At 60.2% G+C, this 17,435-nt stretch overlaps 1 protein-coding gene across 1 annotated transcript in view; it reads right to left on the bottom strand.

The window, feature by feature from the left end:
* Positions 1–1,102: 1,102 nt before the first annotated feature.
* PEPD (peptidase D) overlaps positions 1,103–17,435 on the bottom strand; it is a 152,914-nt gene continuing 136,581 nt past the window's right edge. The window contains exons 12-15 of the mRNA XM_004704914.2: positions 12,150–12,298; positions 4,805–4,989; positions 2,104–2,295; positions 1,103–1,570 (exon numbers count right to left, since the gene is read on the bottom strand). Of these exons, the coding sequence (XP_004704971.1) occupies positions 1,445–1,570; positions 2,104–2,295; positions 4,805–4,989; positions 12,150–12,298 (652 nt within the window). The 3' untranslated portion in view covers positions 1,103–1,444. The remainder of the gene's footprint in view (positions 1,571–2,103; positions 2,296–4,804; positions 4,990–12,149; positions 12,299–17,435) is intronic.

Genomic DNA, 17,435 nt, shown 5'->3' with positions numbered 1-17,435 from the left:
CTCAAAGGGCAAGATCAGAGTTGTAGGGTGCCACAGGGTAAGGTTTCTCAGTAAAGTTCTCATAGGGAGCTCTTGCCATCCTCAAAGAATGACCAAATGCATTGTCTTGATGGGAGAAAATTCCCCTGGCACAATGTCTTTCTCTCACCAATGCAATTTTTAAAGATTTTCTTCATAATATGCCCCCTGAAATTTCCAGTGTCCTTCAAGAAAACCTATCAAGATGACCCTTTGGAATCTCAAAAAGCAGCAGCCATGACCTTGTGAGCTTAACTCTCTGCCTTGAATGTAACTAGCCCAGGCAGATCCCTTTGGACCTTTTTGGGGTGAAGGTGCCCTAAGGAGACGAAGACAAGTGTATTACTTGCTTGAGAGGTGTTGTCTGTAGCCATCCACCGCAGAGACATTTACACGTGTTTTGTTTAGAAGGAATGTGTAGTTCTGACCTGGGACCCTCATAGCAATACTTTTTGGACTTGCTCTCATAAGTCAGCCTCCCTTCTGGAATCTAGCGTTGAGGGTAGTAACAGTATCTAAAAAATGGCTTCCTTCACTGGTTAACTTCTACTACCACATATACTCAAGTATAAGCTGACCCGAATAGCAGTCGAGGCACCCAATTTTACCATAAAAATGGCATAAAAATGTGCTGAAAAAAACTCGGCTTCTACTTGAATATCTACAGTATAGGAAAAGATTGGGTGTGGGCTAAGCCAGCCACCACCCTGGCCTGAATGCCTTGACTCACTAGGGTCTGTCCTCGGGCTGCATGGCCCTGATGTGGCGGAGCTTTCTCGCCACCTTCCTATGGGCAGTTCTCAGGCCAGTGCATCAGTAGCATCCAGTGAGAAACACTTCCTGGGCATCGCCTCTGCCCTCTTGACTCAGCTCGGACCTGCTGGAGCCAAGGGCCTCTGGGGTTCTGGTGCCAGTTACACCAGGGAAGCCTGTGACATGGTGCTGGGAGCCCGGCTGCTGAGCACAGCTCTGCAGGCCAGTCTGAGGCCCAGGGCCCGTGCCGTCGGGAAGCTGGCCCTTGCTGAGCCATCGTTCAGAACCCCGGGTCCCAAGACACGAGAAAGAGGAAGCTGCCCACCACAGGTTATTTTAGGAAATGTTTTATTACGTATTGATTCAGAAATGCATTTTTTCCTGAGAAAAGGAATACACATGGCGGCAGGACAGGTTTGGCTGTTAATGAAAGAATGGTATTTTCAACCTACGTTTTAAAAATCATGGTCCCTTAAGCAAAGTGCCTGACAGACTAAGGATGTGATCTAGATGAAGATTAATAATAAAGACTCGTCCTTCCCAGCAAACCGCACTCTTGGACATGATCCGGTGTCAGTGTCGGAGCACCATCTCTTGCCCCTGGCGGGCCCCGCTTGTGCCTGCGAGAGCAGGTTTGAGGGCAGGCCCCGTCCTTGGGCCTGCCAGGTCAGCTCTACTTGGGGCTGGAGGCCTTGTCGTGGCCAGCCATGCAGGCTTCGATTTCCTCCACCGTGCGCGGCACACAGGTCAGCAGCTCCATCCCGCTCTCGGTCACCACCACGTCCTCCTCGATGCGGACCTGCGGCAGACCCACAGACAGACAGACATCATCCCTGAGCCTCGTGTGCTGCAGGGTCTGGTTTCACAGCTACCACATGGCCCCTGCTGCTGAGTGTGAAAAGCCCTTTCTGTCCACCCAAACCCACTGCCGTCAGTGGATTCTGGCTCCGTCACCCCACAGGGCAGGGTAGAACTGCGGCTCCGCAGGGTGTGCCAGGCTCTAAGCCTTTTGGAGAGCAGACATCCTCGTGTTTCTTCTGCAGAACTGTTGGTGGTTTTGAACCACCTACCTTAAAACTTTTCCAAGGAGTAGCCAGAACCCCCAGTGACAGAAGGGGTTGGCCTCAGTGGTGGCCTCCTCCTGTAACCTGCCCACCCTGTCCTGGCCCTGGCACCTGGCCAGGTGGTAGAGGCCTCGAAGTGGCAGGGTTCTGTGGCATCCCCGTCTTCCTGACAACTCCCACGAAGGGGCAAGGGGGATTCCTCAGGGAGGAAGTCAAGGCTGCCCCTCCTCCCACTGGGGCTCGCTCCAGAGCACTGGGCATGACTCACCCCACCAAACCCTCGGAAGCGCTGTAGGACATCGCGGTTAAAGAAGCAGGCGCGTGCGGGGTCTGCCAGGGCCTCATCCAGGAGGTGGTCGATAAAGTAGATACCCGGCTCCACGGTCAGCACCATGCCTGCCTCCAGGTGCCGCGCGGTACGCAGGCTCTTCAAGCCGGGCTCATCGATGCGCTCCACACCCTGCAGGGGTGGCACCAGGAGGCTCAGTGAGTCAGCTCCCACCCACCAGCCAAGCCCCTCCCACCCCGCATGTCCCCCAGATCTCAAATGTCTCTGCCCCTTGCTCTCTTCAGAGCTGCTTCCAGGAGGTCCAGAGGTCCCCATGGGTGGGCAGCAGGGTGCAGGGGCCCTTCCCCAAGCCCCCTCTCCTGGCTGGGGAGCAGGCTAAGCAAAGGCAGCGAAGCCAAAAGAGTTTGTACAGAGGCTGCTGCGCTGCAACGTTCCTACCTAGCGAGCCGCTCAAGTGGAAAACAGCCTGGGAGTGCCGGCCTGCCGGCTCCTCCAGACAGCTCTTGTTCCCAGCAGTCCTGGGGAAGAGGGGCAGGGGTGTCTTCGGGACTGACTTGCCTGCACACGCACTCACACTTTGCTCGGCCCCAGGCTGCTCCCAGATGCTTCTCACTGGGGGGGTGCAGGCCACTCTAACTGTGCCCCCAAATCAGCCCCAGCCTGATTTGGGAGGGGGCTGCAGGAAGCTTGACCCATCTACTCACACAGGGCCACCCTGGGACCTGGGACTAGCAGGCATCCCAGCCTTTCCAAGGGTCATCCTGCCATCCTGTGGCCGGGGTCTCTGAGCCCATGGGCTGCAAGCAAGGCTTCTGGCCCAGATGCGGGCAGGCCCCACCCCACCGCACCACTCCCCCAGGAAGCCAGGCTGCTGGAGGCAGAGCTGTCATCTCTGACTGACTGACTGGGGGCCAGGACAGCAGACTTCAATTAACAGTTCATATGAGGTGATGGGTACACCAGGGGGTTGGAAGACCAGGCCCAGCCTGCTGAGGGCCAGGCCTGGGAGCGGCAATGAGGGGACACCAAGGCCCCGTGGCCTTGCCCGTCCTGCTCACAGACGCCTGCTTGGAGTGGAACCTGGCCCGGAGGGCTGGGCAGCAGTGACTGACTGTGCCTCTGGGGATAGGCTGGGCCAGCTAGAGCTGGGAGACTGGATTGGGGCTCTGCCCCTGCCCCTCTTCCTCAAACACTGCCCCCCCTCCTTCCCTCCATTCCCTGGTTGTCAAAGCCAGGAGCCCGGCTATGCAAGGACTTCATCATCCTTCGCCTCTCCCTGGCATGTGTAGGGGGAGGGGGCAGGTAAAGACCCCCTAGAAATGTCAGGGACCACCACTGAAACTCAGCACAGTGGGGAGCATGGAAGGGGTACCTGGGGCTTCAGAGAACATACCTGCCCCAGGTTCCTGATTACCCCTCTCAAGCGTCAAGGGGCCCATGGAGCATGGGGCCTGGCTGGCTGTGTCTGGGAGGCCAGTCCCATGGTGGCTAAGGTAGAGTGGGGGAAGGCCAGAGTGAGTGGTGGCACCATGAAGGGGACAGGCCTTGCCTGGAGCCCTTTGACCCGGGAACTGCAGCCCTGGGCGAGAGTGTGGGGGCTTGCCCATGTGTGCCCCTGCTGGCTCTGCCTGGACAGAGCAGGGCTCGAGGCCCCCACCGTTCCTGGTCTCTGAGCAAAGGGGCCCCAGATGTGTCCGCAGGCCTGAAGAACAACAAAGGCTCTTATAGGAAAAGCCTCATTTTCCACAGCGTTTATCTGTCAGGATAGACTGAGCACAAAGGGCTACTCACCGGAAAGGATGAGAACACTTGGCTGCCAATTTTCTCGGCTGGAAAAAACCCTCCAAACAAAACCACTCTGGCAACTAATGAATACTGAGCTCCGTTAACAATGTCTGGAAGGGCCTGCTCTGGCTCCCGGCACACAACGTGGCGGGCAGAAATTAGGAAATGAAAACTGAGTTTGTTTCTCCAAATTTAACTGTTTACACTTGAGGAAAAAAGAAAATTGAATAATAATGTTTCTCTTGAGCAATTCTCCTGCCCCTCCTCCCCTTTAAAAATCCTCCTCACGCTTTCCAAATACCCTGCAGCCAGCAGGCCAGGCCTGGTCTTGGCGAACTGGCTGGAGGGGCCTCGGGGGGAAGGGGGGCACTGATTGCACTCTTGCCCAGGCCCCTGCACCATGGGCATCAGGCCAGCGAAAGGCTAGCTATCCCATCCTTGAGTGCCCATGGGCTGCAGTACCTGCCCAGCAGGCCTCCTGATGCCCTCTGGTGCCCTGTGAGTGGTCCTTTGGTGGACCAACCACCAGGAGTGAGAGGGAGCCGCCCTCTGTGCCCTGCATGGGACCCCAAAGCCCCCGGAGAGGGAAAGTCCCACAGAGGCCTGGTAGCCAGAGGGGGCAACAGAGGAACCTGCCACAGGGTGGCTGGGCTCAGCTACTCTCCCAAATGGTCAGGGGCCAGGGCTCCTCACCTATCCTGAAGGGAACCCAGTTGTGGGAGGCATGAGGGGTGCCGTCTGTCCTCATCCTCAAGATGTACAGCAGCGATCCCTCCTCCCAGGGGAGCCAGAATTGCCGGTGGGCACAGGCAGAGGAGAGGCAGGGAGCCCTATCCCTGCAGGGCGCTGGGCCAGGTAGGCTGAGGCCGCAGACAGGCCTGGTGTGCACACTGACCTCCGGGTAGCCTCCCACGTCGTGCACATCAATGCCCAGGAAGTGGCCCAGCCCGTGGGGCATGAACACGGATCCCAGGTGGGCCTGCAACATGGCGTCCACACTGCCGCTCAGTATGCCAATGCGGGCCAGCTCCTCCAGGTGCACACGATCGGCCAGGCGGTGCATGTCGGGCCACCAGACGCCTGTGGCTCAGAGAGAGGTTGTGGTGAGCAGTGGAGGCTGGGCCAGAGTCGGAGAAGACACCCACCCCCGACCTGGCCAAATCAGGGAGCCAGCGGGAGGGACAAGGGTGCTGATGAGGCATCCCTGGACACTTGGGCCACAGACATGCCTTGGGTCCCACAGGGCACGTATGTCAGCACCAGGGGACCAGTGAGATGCCTGGGCAGCGGACCCGGGACCAGTATGCTAAAGGCTTAGGCCCCCATGCTGTCTCAAGAGTCCCAGACCTGGGTTTGGCTGCTGCGGGGCAGTGGGCAGACTGCACCCCCCTGGAATGCATTGAATCATGTCTGGGGTGGCAGTACAGAGCAAAGGTTTCCTGGGTGAAGGTGCAGCTGGCACAGTCCCTGAGGTTGGCTGGCTGGCAGGGGTCGGTGGCCCCACCTGCTGACAGCACCAGGCGGCGACTATCTCCAAGGCCTCCCATGCAGCTAATCAGTCATCTCTGCCCCATCTTTCTGGGGCAAAGGCCACAGTGGAGACGTTCCTCACCCGGAGTCCCTGGGCCACACACAGCTAGCCCCAGCCTTGCTTGTGGCCCCCAACCCCAGCCCCAAGGCCCAGAGGCTGCTGCCTAGAATGCCGTGGGGAGCCACCATCTAAGAACCTTGGCCACCACCCAGCTTCCCACGCCCTGCTCACTGGGCTGTGGGATCCCAAGGGGTCCACCCCCACCCCGGGGCCAGCTAAGACTTCCAACAAGAACGCTTCCTGGTCCATCCTCAGGGGGACATGGGGCCTGGGGGTGGGGCATATCATGGCATTGCTCCCCAGGGTGCACACCCCAACCCCACCTGCTCTGGTTCAGAGCTGGCGCCCAACCTCCTCAACCCACTTCTCCCAGGACCACTGCTTCTGGGGCTCTGGGGAGCCGGCAGGGAGGCGCCTTGCTTGGCCCAGAGCCCTGCACCTCTGCATCAGATGGAGGGCTGGTGGTCAGCACGGGTGATGGTGCCCTTGAGAAAGCACTCGGTGGACAGCAGGGAGAAGGGAAGGACCTCCGTCAAAGGTCTGGTTTTCACCTCCTGGACCCCCCAGGATCTAAGTTTTGAGCATGTAGGTGGGGCTGTAGCCTGCCCAGCCCCTTGGTGAGGCAGAATATGGGAAGCCACCCAGTCTCATCCACACAGAGAACCTCCTTCCTGTTAAGAGTCCAGGGGCCACTTACTGTCATCCTGCCTCAGCTCACGACTCCAGCTTGTTCTCCTTGACCCCCTATGGTGGCACTGGGGAACCCGGGCAGGCCTGGCGAGCCTCTGACTGCTGCCAGCTAGTGTCCAGAGCAGGCCTGGCCACATAGCGCCTCTAAAGTGGGGCCGGGTGGAGGTCTTTGGGAAGAGGTTATGGCGTCCTTGAGGCCAGGCCTGGGTGATGGCCTCCTTGGTCCTGCAGCTCTGCTGCACTGTGACCTGGGGAAGTGCCTTCTCCCCAGAGCCTGTAAGTCCCTCCTGTGTCACTACCATGTTGGCATAGAAAGCTGACATCACCGGGGACAGCAACCCTTAAATGGGGCCGTGAGCCACTCCTGTCTAGCTCTGTGACAAGCTAGGTATGGGTTCATCAGTGAGACCAGGCCCCACGGGCAGGCCCCAACCCCACCTCCTCCAGCAGCCAGGCCTCTTCTAGCAACCCTGAGGTCTGTCCAGAGACTCTGCCCTTGGCCGTCTGGAGATGTCTTGGCATGAAGCGGTCACTTGCTCAGAGAGACAGTCCCCAGTCACTGTCCTACTGCCTCCCTCCTTCACAGCACCCTTCAAGCCTGAGACTTGTTTGCCCACAGAATGGAGGTTTCCAAGGGTACCCCAACCCTGCCTCTGCTGCGCCCCACGCCTGGTCCTGTAGTGTCCAAAGCACAGCCCACCTCCCGAAGCTCTGCTCCCACACTCACATTCGAGCCCTCCCAGAGCCCTGCAGCCTCGACCTGTCATTAGCCTGGCGGACATCCAATGGGGGCTCACCCCAGCCACCGGGTCCCCCTTGTATTTCCTAAGGCAAAAAGGGGGCCCAGGAAACAGAGCTAAGGACTGTGCAGGATTGAGGGAAGGGGGTGGGGATTGAGGGAAGGGTGTATGTGTGTGTGATAAATCATGCTAGGAGGCAGCAGCCTGGCTCTCTCCTGTCCTCGTGGCCCCTCATGGAGGCCGGGTGCCTGCCCAGAGGTGCAGGCCAGGCGGCGCCTGTGCGCCCTCAGGGAAGGCCTTGCACACAGCCCTCTTGGCCGTGAGCGGCTGTTTCTGCCTGTGTGTGGTTAGAGCTGGGACAGTGATTAAACCTCCAGCAACTTGGCCTCATCACTTGGCCTGGGTGGTGGTTACGACACAGCTGGGGGTGGGGGCTTCAGTGTATCAGTGTGTGAAGTGTGTCCGGGGCTGGATGAGGCTAGGGTGGACACACACCTGAGGGACCCCAGGTGCTAGCCCATCTCAGGCCGCACACTGCAGGCTTGGCTGCCCTAGTCCTGTTCCTCCACTCATTGCTGAATCCTGGCCCCACTCACTCCCCACAAATGGTTCTTGAACCTGGCCCCTCCTGGCTGGACCTTTGGCCAGCTTCCTTTGGGCCACTGCCAATGCTTCTCATTCCCCCTGCTCCCTCTGGCAGCCGCCAGGGTCATCTTTCAGAATGTGGGCCTGCCACAGCTGGTCCCCTCTGCAGGAAGTCCCCACTGGGCCCTGTAGGACAAGGCCTCTTTGGCTGCAGCCTCATCTCTCACCACCCTGGGCTTGCTGCCTCCCATTCTCTGTGCTGCCCATCTGTGGTTCGCCTTCTTCCCTGAGATGAGCTTCCATTCTTCCTGAGGGGCTCTGCAGGTACACTTCCTCCAGGAAGTCCTCCCTGATTGCCCCGAGACCACTGTGGCGGTGAGCTCAATGACCACATGCCCTGTATCCTTTGTGGAAGCTCTCTTTTGCACCATGACCTCATGGGCCCAGGGTTTGGGCTTGTTCCCTGCTCATTCCTCTGAGTACTTGGGCACACTCAGTCACCTCTGGGATAGCGTCCCACCATCTGCCTCAGAGAAACACCCCCCTGGGGCCAGGCCCAGACCACAGGCTAGTGTTCTGTACCCAACCAAAGCTCCCAGAACCTTCCCCTGACAGGCCTTGAGTGCTGGGCCCAGGAGCATCTATCACAGCCCAAGGCCTCCTGCCAGAGGGTGACAGCATGGGGGCTCCGAATGCTCTGTCCTCACGGCCCCTTCCAGACAAAGAGTTCACTTCATCTGCTTGGACAATGGCCCTTAGGGGAGGGGCGGGAGAGTCCAGGATCATGGTTCCAGGACCTGGCTTTGTGGGCTGCCAGGGCTAAGAGCCTCCAGGGTACCCTACACCAGGGCTGGGCAGAACCTTCTGCTGCCAGAGCCCGGGTGCAGAGGGCAGGGAGGGGAAAGGTGAGGCAGGATGAGGGCAGGGTGGGACCCGGTCAGGGTGGCAGCGTGCTAGGAGGGAGGGAAGGCTGAGACCGCCAGCGACGGTGCTTACTGTCAGGGAGTACAGAGATTTCAAGGAGCCTTGGTGGCATGACGGGCTAAGCACTGGGCTGCTAACCTCAGGGTCGGTGGTTCAAGTCCACCAGCTACTCCATAGGAGTAAGGTGAGGCTGTGTGCTCCCATTAAGATGAACGAGAAAGCTCACACCAGGTCAGGTCTTATGAGTTGGAACTGACTGGACAAAAGTGGGTTTGGTTTCTGGCCAGGCTACACAGACTGTCACACTGGACTTAGCTGGCATGACGGGACACCTGTCTCAGGGGCTACCAGGCCTGGTCATCCTGCTCCTCGAAGGAGCACCTCCCCTGCTTGCTCTCAGTACATGCCCCCACAGGGGGTTGGGAGCCACCTCCATCTCCTGCCTCAGGCAGATGGGAGCCCATCACCACGCCCCCTGTCAGGGCGGTGGGAGCAATGTTGGCATCTCCCAGGGCCTGGGAGATGGGGTCTGTGCGGGAGACGCCTCTGCCCTGTCACGGAGACCGTGAGGACTTGGATTCCCCAGCTAGAATCCTCTTTTCAGATTGGAGATTCCTTGGTGGCCTCTCCAGGACCAGACCAGAGTGTGGGTGGCACTGTCCCCGTTGCTGCAGTGACAAACTGCCCTTGCACTCTCACTTGACCTCTGGGAGTCAGTCCCAGCATTCCCTTGGCCCTGCCTTTCCTGTATCAGGGACAGTGAGGACAGCTCACCCTGGCCACAAGCTGGACTAGGCCTGCATTCTCCAACCCCAGGGTCGGTCCCTCGGGGCCACAGTCTCTGTGGGGTGTTTGTCTTGGCCCAGGAACTGCACCCACAAACCAGGGGTATTTCCGCCAGGACAGGCATGGGGCTAGCCTGGCCACAGCTTTTTCACAGCCCCCCCCCCCCCAATGACCCGCCCTGACCCTCCAGGCCTGCACTATATATCACTGTGGTAGAACGAGGTCCTACCTTGGGGTCTGTCAGCATTCCAAAGCCGCAGTGTACATGTGGTAGGGCTGCGGGGTGGAGGGGTTCTACTAAGGGCCCTGTTCCACTCTCACCCTCACAAGACCCTGACCAGGTCCGAATCTAACAAAAGTAGGAAAGTGTTCAAGGGACCCAGCCTAGTCTCCAGCTGCCTGACAAGGCCTGAGGCCTGTGCCAGGAACTCCCACAGCGTCGGGGTGCCAGATGACAAGCCCCAAGCCCTTCCCTGTGAAACGTGGATGCCAGGGACTTGCCTGTGAGGCTGGCTACTTTGTGCGTGGAATGGAAATGCCCTAGTTGGGCCACTGAGTACCAGTAGGCATTCCTGTGGGTGGCGGTAGGCCACTGAGTACCAGGACACCAGTAGGCATTCCTGTGGGTGGGCGGGTGGAGTTGGGCCAGGCCTTGGCCACCCTGCAGTCACCCGGGCTAGAAGCCGTGAGCTCTGAAGTGGACAAAGAGCCTCTGGGGAGGTACTGCCTTTCCAGAAGCCTCGTGAGCAACTTCTGAAAACCTGTGGGCCCAGCTGGAGCCACCAGGAGGCAGAACAGACGTCATGGCAACTGTGGTTGTGAAGTGATGCCTTCACACGGCTTAGGAGCCACACAGTGTCGGCGGGGCCCCTGCCCTGCCCCTCGGACCCAGGGCCCCTTCCCTTCTCACTGCCTGGGCCTCCTTCAAGGAGAGGACTCGGAGCTCCAAGTTCTTACTGCTGCCCGGTAGCAGGCAAGCGGCCACTCGGCCCCACACTTGCTCCTCTGTCTTCAACAGCAGCCTGGAAGGCGGCTTCCCGCATCCACATGCAAAGGCGCCCCCTGCTCCCTTTGCCACTGTTTGCCCTTAAGGAACACCTCGGGAGCACCAGACAACACTCATTTGTTGGGCAACCTTGAGCACCTGCTGGGTGCTGCTGCCTGGTCAGGCTCCCTGTCCCCCCCAGGCATCATCGAGCCCCCTGCCCTTCCTGTGGGCTGGGCTTTTGGGGAGCTGGGTCCCTGCTGGGCAAGGAGGTGGATGCAGTGCCTGCCCAGCACCACTCCCCATGGGCACTTAAGGAGCCGGTGAAGGGCTGCCAAGCTGCCTTTGTGGACACGCTGCTACCTGGGACCCTCAAAAGTCTCACTTGGTCCCACACAGGGCTGATGGACGCGTCGCAGCAACAGGACATGGGGCCGCAGACAGCTCCCTCTGGGGCTCAGGAAGGGTGAGTGTTTGGGTGTGTGAGCATGTCGTGCAAAGGTTCTGGGGCCTGGTCCTCACCCTCTGCTCTCTTCCTGAACAAGGAGCAAGCTCGGCCACCGGTGGACAGCAGGAGGCTACGTTGAGATTGGCCTCGCTCTGCGGTGCCCCCTGTGCTGTCTGCATGCAGCGCTCCCCAGAAGGCTCATAGAGGACACCACGAAGTCTGTCACCAGGGAGTTTGGTGGAAGACAGCCTCCCGTTCAGAGCTCCCCCGGTATGATGGAGAAAGTGAGTGCAGCCCCATGTCCTGGTCAGCCTCGAGTTCACTCCCACCCTCCAGCCCTACCCCTCGGCTCCTGTACCCCTCAGCACCACCTCAGCCCTGGTTCCCTGCCTCCCTGCTAGCCTGTGGCCGGACGAAGTGACCTCACCTGGCTAGGCTCCATTTCTGTTGTTTACAACCAAGGGGCTAAACCCATGCGAGCCTGGGGACCTTGCCGTGGTTTGCACACCGGGGCAGCTAGGATGCTCGGTGTGTCACTGGCCACGATGGTGTAGGAGGTAGGGAAGCCCAAGTGGGCTCCAGGAGAGGGGCCAGGCAGCAGACCAATGGACCATTAACTCGTGGCCAACTGTCACCAAGACTCACGTGACCGGGGAGGCTGCTCAGTGCTGAGAACTTCCCAGGCCTCAGGTGGGCCTCCCCTGAGAGCCTGGAAGGCTGGAAGCAGGAGTCTGAGCAGGCCCTTCCCTGGAGACAAGGGTGCTGGGAAGGTCCTACTGCTATAGGGGTCAGGGAGCCTCTACCAGAGCCAGTAACTGCTGCATGTGCTGGCTCCAGCTGGCCTGAGCCCAGGAGGGGAGGTCAGGGGCAGGGACAGCAGGAGGTGCCGCCCAGATGTCTGTCTCTGGTGGGTGGGCTCTCCATGTCCCCGGCACTCAGTAGATGTGGCATACAGCCAAGGGACAGAGTGCTGCAGCCTCTGAGGTGGGAGTGGATGGAGGAGTGGGCCAGGGCCAGACACGACTGCTGGGGTGGCTGCTAGGAGAGGGAATGGCTGAGCTCAGGGCCCAGGATGGAGCACCCACTCATTAGGGTGGTGCTGGGTACTCAACTCCCTCCTACAGGCAGCTGAGGGGGGCACGGCTCCCCTACATCCCAAAGAAGCAGAGCCACTCAAGGAGGGGCTTCTACCCGTCCGTCACAGTATCAGTGAACAGCAGATCAGACTGGCACCTGCTCCACGCCAGTCAGAGGCCATGGTCAGACAGGAGCGGGGTCTGACTCAGCAGAGCCACACGGCTGGGCCAGCGACCAGTGCGGGGGTGGGGGTGGTGAGGCAGGGGGAGGGAGACCCCGGAGCTGAGTGCCTCTCATCCAGCTACTTCCCTAGTGGAGGCCTAGGATGGGTCCTGGAGCTGGCACCACCCAGCTCTCCTACGCCCAGCTCACAGAAGGAAGTGTGGGTGGGTGCCAACAGGGCAAGGCCCTTACCTGGCTTCATGGCACCCATGACCGAACGGCAGCTGCGCAGCACCGCCTCATAGATGGCCTTCTGGTCCGTGGTGAACTTGCCATTGGCGGGAAAGGAGCAGGTGATGTCCGAAGCGAAGCAGTAATACTCGCCACCCATGTCGAAGAGGCTGGGGGAGAGAAGAGTGTGTGTGGGGCCTCGCAGCCACAGGAAGGGGCTCTGGGCAGTGCTTTGAACACAGGGACTGCCACCTTGGGGGGTGGGGGTGGGGGTTGTCAGCCAGGGCAGCAGTTTGGGGCCTGTGTACCCTGGAGTCTCTCGACAGGTGTCCAAGCTTCACAGAACTCCGATCACTCCCGGAGACCTCCACGGGGCCTGGGTTTGAGAGAGGAAAGCTGAGGAGGCAGAGCTGACTTTCTGGAGATATCTGTCCTCCTCGGAGCCAGCTGACCCTGCCCGGCTGGGGATTCACTTGGAGAACTAGGCTCTGCTCAGCACCAGCTCCAGACAAGTGGCCCGCCAGACCCTGCCTGGCACCCAGGCCAGCCCAGCCCTGGAGGTCATGCTTGTGGGAGGCAGAAGCCAGACAGTGGCCTTAGGGTGCCCCACTGGCCGCACAGAGAATGCCTTTCCCGTTTTGCACGGGCCTCGGTGTCTGAGGAGCAGAAGGCCGGGACCACTGGCCCTCACCAGCTCTGGGTCCCCTTGGCCAGAGCAAGTGTCTGACATGGTGCCTCACACCTGGGGTGGGGGAAACTGGAGCTGCCAGGAGCTGAGAGCAGGTTTGGAATGGAGCTTTCTCAGGGCAGAGCCAGCAGACAGGGCAGGCCTGCAGGTCGTGGATGAAGGGTGTGAACGATAGGCCCTGCTGGGAGCCATGCACCAGCAGAGGCAGGTGGTAGACAGACAGGCAGGTTGGCCGAGTCAGGGGGATGGGCCCCGCCAAGGCTGCCCCTGTATGTCCCGTGATAAGGGCCCCTAGAAGGAGGGGGAGCCCCATCCTGTGGCCTTCCTGCCCAACTTGGCACTGCCTGGTGCCTGGGGCCCCTTGGATCCAGGCAGATAAGAAAAGCCCTTGCTTGTCCTCAGGGTCAATAGGACAGCTACTACTAGGTTGAGACTGGGCTCCAGGACCCTCCAGCCCCTGTCTAACAAGTGAACAAGGTGGGCACAGGTGAGAGGGGACAGGCCCACCCAGCTGGGGTCCTGGTGGAGCCGTGAAACTGACAGTGACCAGATAGGTTGAGGAACATTTAGTCCAGTCCCAGGTGACCACAGCCCCAGGGGAGAAGAGGAGCCAGGGCTGTCCTCCGCAGATGGACTGGTCACATCTTCCCACCGAGAGGGGGTCAACCTGCAGGGGCACAGACCCTGGAAAATTCGAACTGGTGGCCTCACACACGCTGCCTTCCCCAGTCCAACCTTGGGCAAACAGCCAGGTGTTCCGGAAGCTTCCTGCGGGCCTGCCTTGGTGCCCAAATCCTGTGGGACAGAGAGGAGTGGGGGCCTTGGGCCCCTCAGAAACAGATTCTTAAAGGGAAAGAGCGAGAAAGCGCAGGACTTCCAGATGCTGTGCGGGAATCCAAGTTCCCAGCCCTCCCACCTCCCGCCACTGATCTGATTGCAGAGCACCACCAGCAGGGCGGCAAGCCCCTGACCACACCCCAGGTGAGTCGCAGCGCCTACTGGACCCTGAGGGCAGGGGCAGCCAACAGGGACACAACAGGGTCTTATCAGGGGCTGGCCTACCCCAGCCCTGCGTGCAAGATAGGGACCAGGAAGGAGGGACGTACCCTGGCGCCTGCTCCTGGGAGGCTCCAAAGGCCCTGCGGTGTCCAAGGCTTGAGCGGCCCAGGGCACAGAGGACACATGTAGGCCCTGAGACAGAACAGGGGGAGCCAGCCACGCTCAGGCACTCAGCAGTCCTGGGCTTGGACTGTCCACCTTTAAAACGTGACAGTGCCACTGCAGCTGGGCCAGCACACAGATGCCAGTGCCCGCGTGCGTGCTTTTGTGTGCGGACCTGCAGGGGCTGAGGCCCCATGTCACCCAGAAAAACAGAGCGTTTCCAGGCGGGATCCCTGCAGTCAACAGAGCAGAGCCAGTGGGCTACGGTTTTCAATTTCGAACACCTAGGAATGGTCTAAGTGGACAGAGCTGGGACATGTGGGGACACACATCCCCAGGGGCTGCCACAGCAGAGGGCAGGCTGCCACAGCACCCCAGGGCAGGCATTGAGCCCAAATAGACTGTACCTTTCTGAAAGGAAGACGGAAATAGAACTATTTTAAAACGAAGAAGCCCCCAGTGGGTACCCAGGGAAGCAGGAGGCACTGGGGAGGCAAAGCCAAACTTCAAGGAAGCTCCGGAGGACGATGAGAGCCTGGGGCTGAGGCTGGGGCTGGGCCTGCCTGGGCCAGCTTGCCTGTGTCTCTCTGACTCTGGAGGCTTCGGATCAGCTGACATTATGGAGTCCCTGCTTTCTGGAGAAGGAAGTGTCCGCCCGGCCATCCGGCCGGCCAGTGACCTGCTGACACTTGGGCACAGGCTGGTCTATTTTTGTGCTCTCAGTTCCTCTTGGTTTTTTGGTTTTTTCCTTTTTCTGGTTTTGTTTCAAAGTCCTCCTCAGAGTTGTGGAAGTTAATTCAGACTCAAGTCCTTCCAGGACCCGAGGACGTGAGCCATCACTTTTCTAAGTCAGCTCCTTCCAACTCCGTGGTGTCCCTCGCCCTCCGCCGAGTGCTGGCGGGCACGGAGGGTTTTGTCATGCTTTGGCTCGCTGGAGGACCAAGGAGTGCTCCTCCTTGGCTGACTGGGGACACCCACTGGGGACGTTAGCATCTTTGGCTGGTGACTTGGTGCGATAATCTGAGACATCTGGGGAGAGAGCACACATTGCCAAGCCCTCTGCTGGCCTCTGGGGCCTCCCGTGTGCTCGTCGGAGTCCATTTCTGGCTGGGATGGCGGGTTTTGCCTTCCACTGGCTCTTCACGGTCCTGGGCTTCCTGCCACCGCTGGCCCACCCAGCCCCTCTGCAGGCTCCCTCAACTCCCTCGGCCCACTGCAAGGACCAGCCTGCCCAGGGGCAGAACAGAGGCTTGCATAGGCTTGGGGTGGGTAGGGGAGACACTGCACTCCACACCGGGGCAGTTCTGTGAGAGGCCTGTGGCATGGCTCCAACCTCCTGCCCAAGTGGCGAGGCTCTGTGCCGCTCAGCACCGCCACTCAGCGAGGCGAGCGTGCTGTACACGAAGGAGTGGGCCTCTGCGTAGCCATGCAGGGCAGGCTGGGGTCAGGCCAGCAGGGAACTCTGGCTTCCCTTCAGACCCCGGCATGAGGGGGAAAGGGCAGGCTGCTCAGGCTGACCCGGCTTCTTCCCCTCCATTGGGCTGCTGCAATGGCTCCCGAGGGCACCTGGGACAGGAATTGCCCTGGCCCACTACCACTACGGTGGCAGCCCCTCCGCTCCCTCAGTGCCAGGAGCAGCCAGGTCTGGTGTTGAGGGCATGGTCATCCCTCCAGTACAGACAAACTCAATACTGATGCATGGCGACCCCTGTGGGTTTCCGAGACTGACCGTTGACAGGAGTAGAAAGCCCCGTCTTTCTCTTACGGAGCTGCTGGTTGTTTCGTACTGCTGACCATGCGGACCGCAGCCCAACTCAGAGCCACCACACCACCAGGGTTCCTAGCCCAGTACAGACAGCATGACAGGAGTTAGCGCCCCAAGCTGCATGCCCACTGCCAGCCCCACAGTGTGTGTATGGCCCCACAAGCAGCGCAAAGCAACTCTGGCTGGTGCAGGGTCAGCAGCCTGGGACAGGGAGGTGCACACACTTCCCGCCAATGTCCCGTGATGTCTGCTGGCACCCAGGTTGTCTGCACTGCGTCTTTCAAGCTCTGGGCCACACAGTCAGCTGAGTGGGGTGTGGCCACGTAGCACCCATGGAGAACCCGTGGCGTGGGTGGCGGGGGACATATGGGACTGTGAAGGAGAGCGGGGCTGCGGCCCAAGGGCACTGACTGCAAGGGGAGGTTGAAGACTGCCAGTCTATACAGACGGCTGAGCGGGGCCTTCTGAGCCTGAGGTCTAACCATGTCAGCACCACCACGTCATTGCTCAGGATAGCCTAGGCTGGTGGGGACCAAGTGTCCCCCTGAGGACACCAGCCATGCTGGGCCTGGCAGCTGCAGGCAGAGCATCGGGGTGGTACTCTACTCCATTACCCCAGAGCCCACTAGGTCCTCAGCGGGCAGAGGGGGCACTCTTATCCCAGCCCCTCTGCTGACCTCAGCCTGACTGGGGCTGCTGAGGTCTGGGGCAGCAGTGGCACCCCAAAACTACAGGGGTGAGGCTGGAGGAACAGCTCATGGCCAGGGGCCTGGGTGGAGGAGGTGAGATGGTAGTTTACACTCCTGTCTGAGCCACAGCATGTCTGTGGACGCCACAGGGAACTGACCTAAGCTGTGTGTGTTTGGAACTAAGGAGTATCAGGTTGGGGAGGGACTTTGCCTGGGTCGTGCCCCCTCAAGGACCCCAGTACCTACATCTTCAAGGGCAGGCCTGTCCACTGTGTTGAGGGGGACAAGAGGGCCACCTGGAAGCCCATCAAAGGGTCTTCAGGGCTCCCCGGGGTGGAGCCAGCAGCCCTTCTCTGGACAAAACAGAGTCAGCCGGGCCAGCAAGCCTGAGCGGACCTCCAGGGGAGGCGGGGCTGGGTGGCGCTGGTGAGCTGTGGGGATAGGTTGGGACAAGCCTCTCCTCTAGTTGTGCTGGCTGCTCGTGCCTGCGGCCCAGGGTCATAGCTGGGGACAATGCTGTTGCTGCCCACCCTTAGGACATGGCAGATAACTGCCTGGAAGAGACAAGGACCAAGTCACATGTCCTGAGAACACTTCCTTCCTCTGGCCAGTGGTGGAAGGCCCAGCTCGCAGCCCACTGGCCATACCCTGCAGGCTGTTGGGCAAGTCAGCCCTGGGCCACCCATGGAGCCAGGCTGAAGGGGGTTCCGAGGGATCACAACACCCCCCTCCGAGCAGCCCCACTTCTAACCAGGGTGGAGGCCACAGGCGAGGAGGGTACCCCAGCTGTTTTCCACATCCTGGGCCCTGGGGAGGCAGAGTGCAGAAAGACAGGCTGGACCCAGGAGTGCAGGATGAGAGCAGACCCCTGAACACGGCCTCCCGGCGGATTTAAACACGGACGATGGCACCCCCTAGTGGCCAGTGCGCAGCTTGCCGGCACTCTGCCTCCAGCCATTTCTGAGGATGGAGCTTCCGCATGAAGGCATGCAAGTGATGCTCAG

Source organism: Echinops telfairi, unplaced genomic scaffold, assembly GCF_000313985.2.
Source record: "Echinops telfairi isolate 266 unplaced genomic scaffold, ASM31398v2 ScPeMD7_2291;HRSCAF=2852, whole genome shotgun sequence".
NCBI lineage: Eukaryota > Metazoa > Chordata > Mammalia > Afrosoricida > Tenrecidae > Echinops > Echinops telfairi.
Note: the sequence above shows the minus strand (reverse complement) of the source record. Positions and strands in the feature narration are given on the sequence as shown.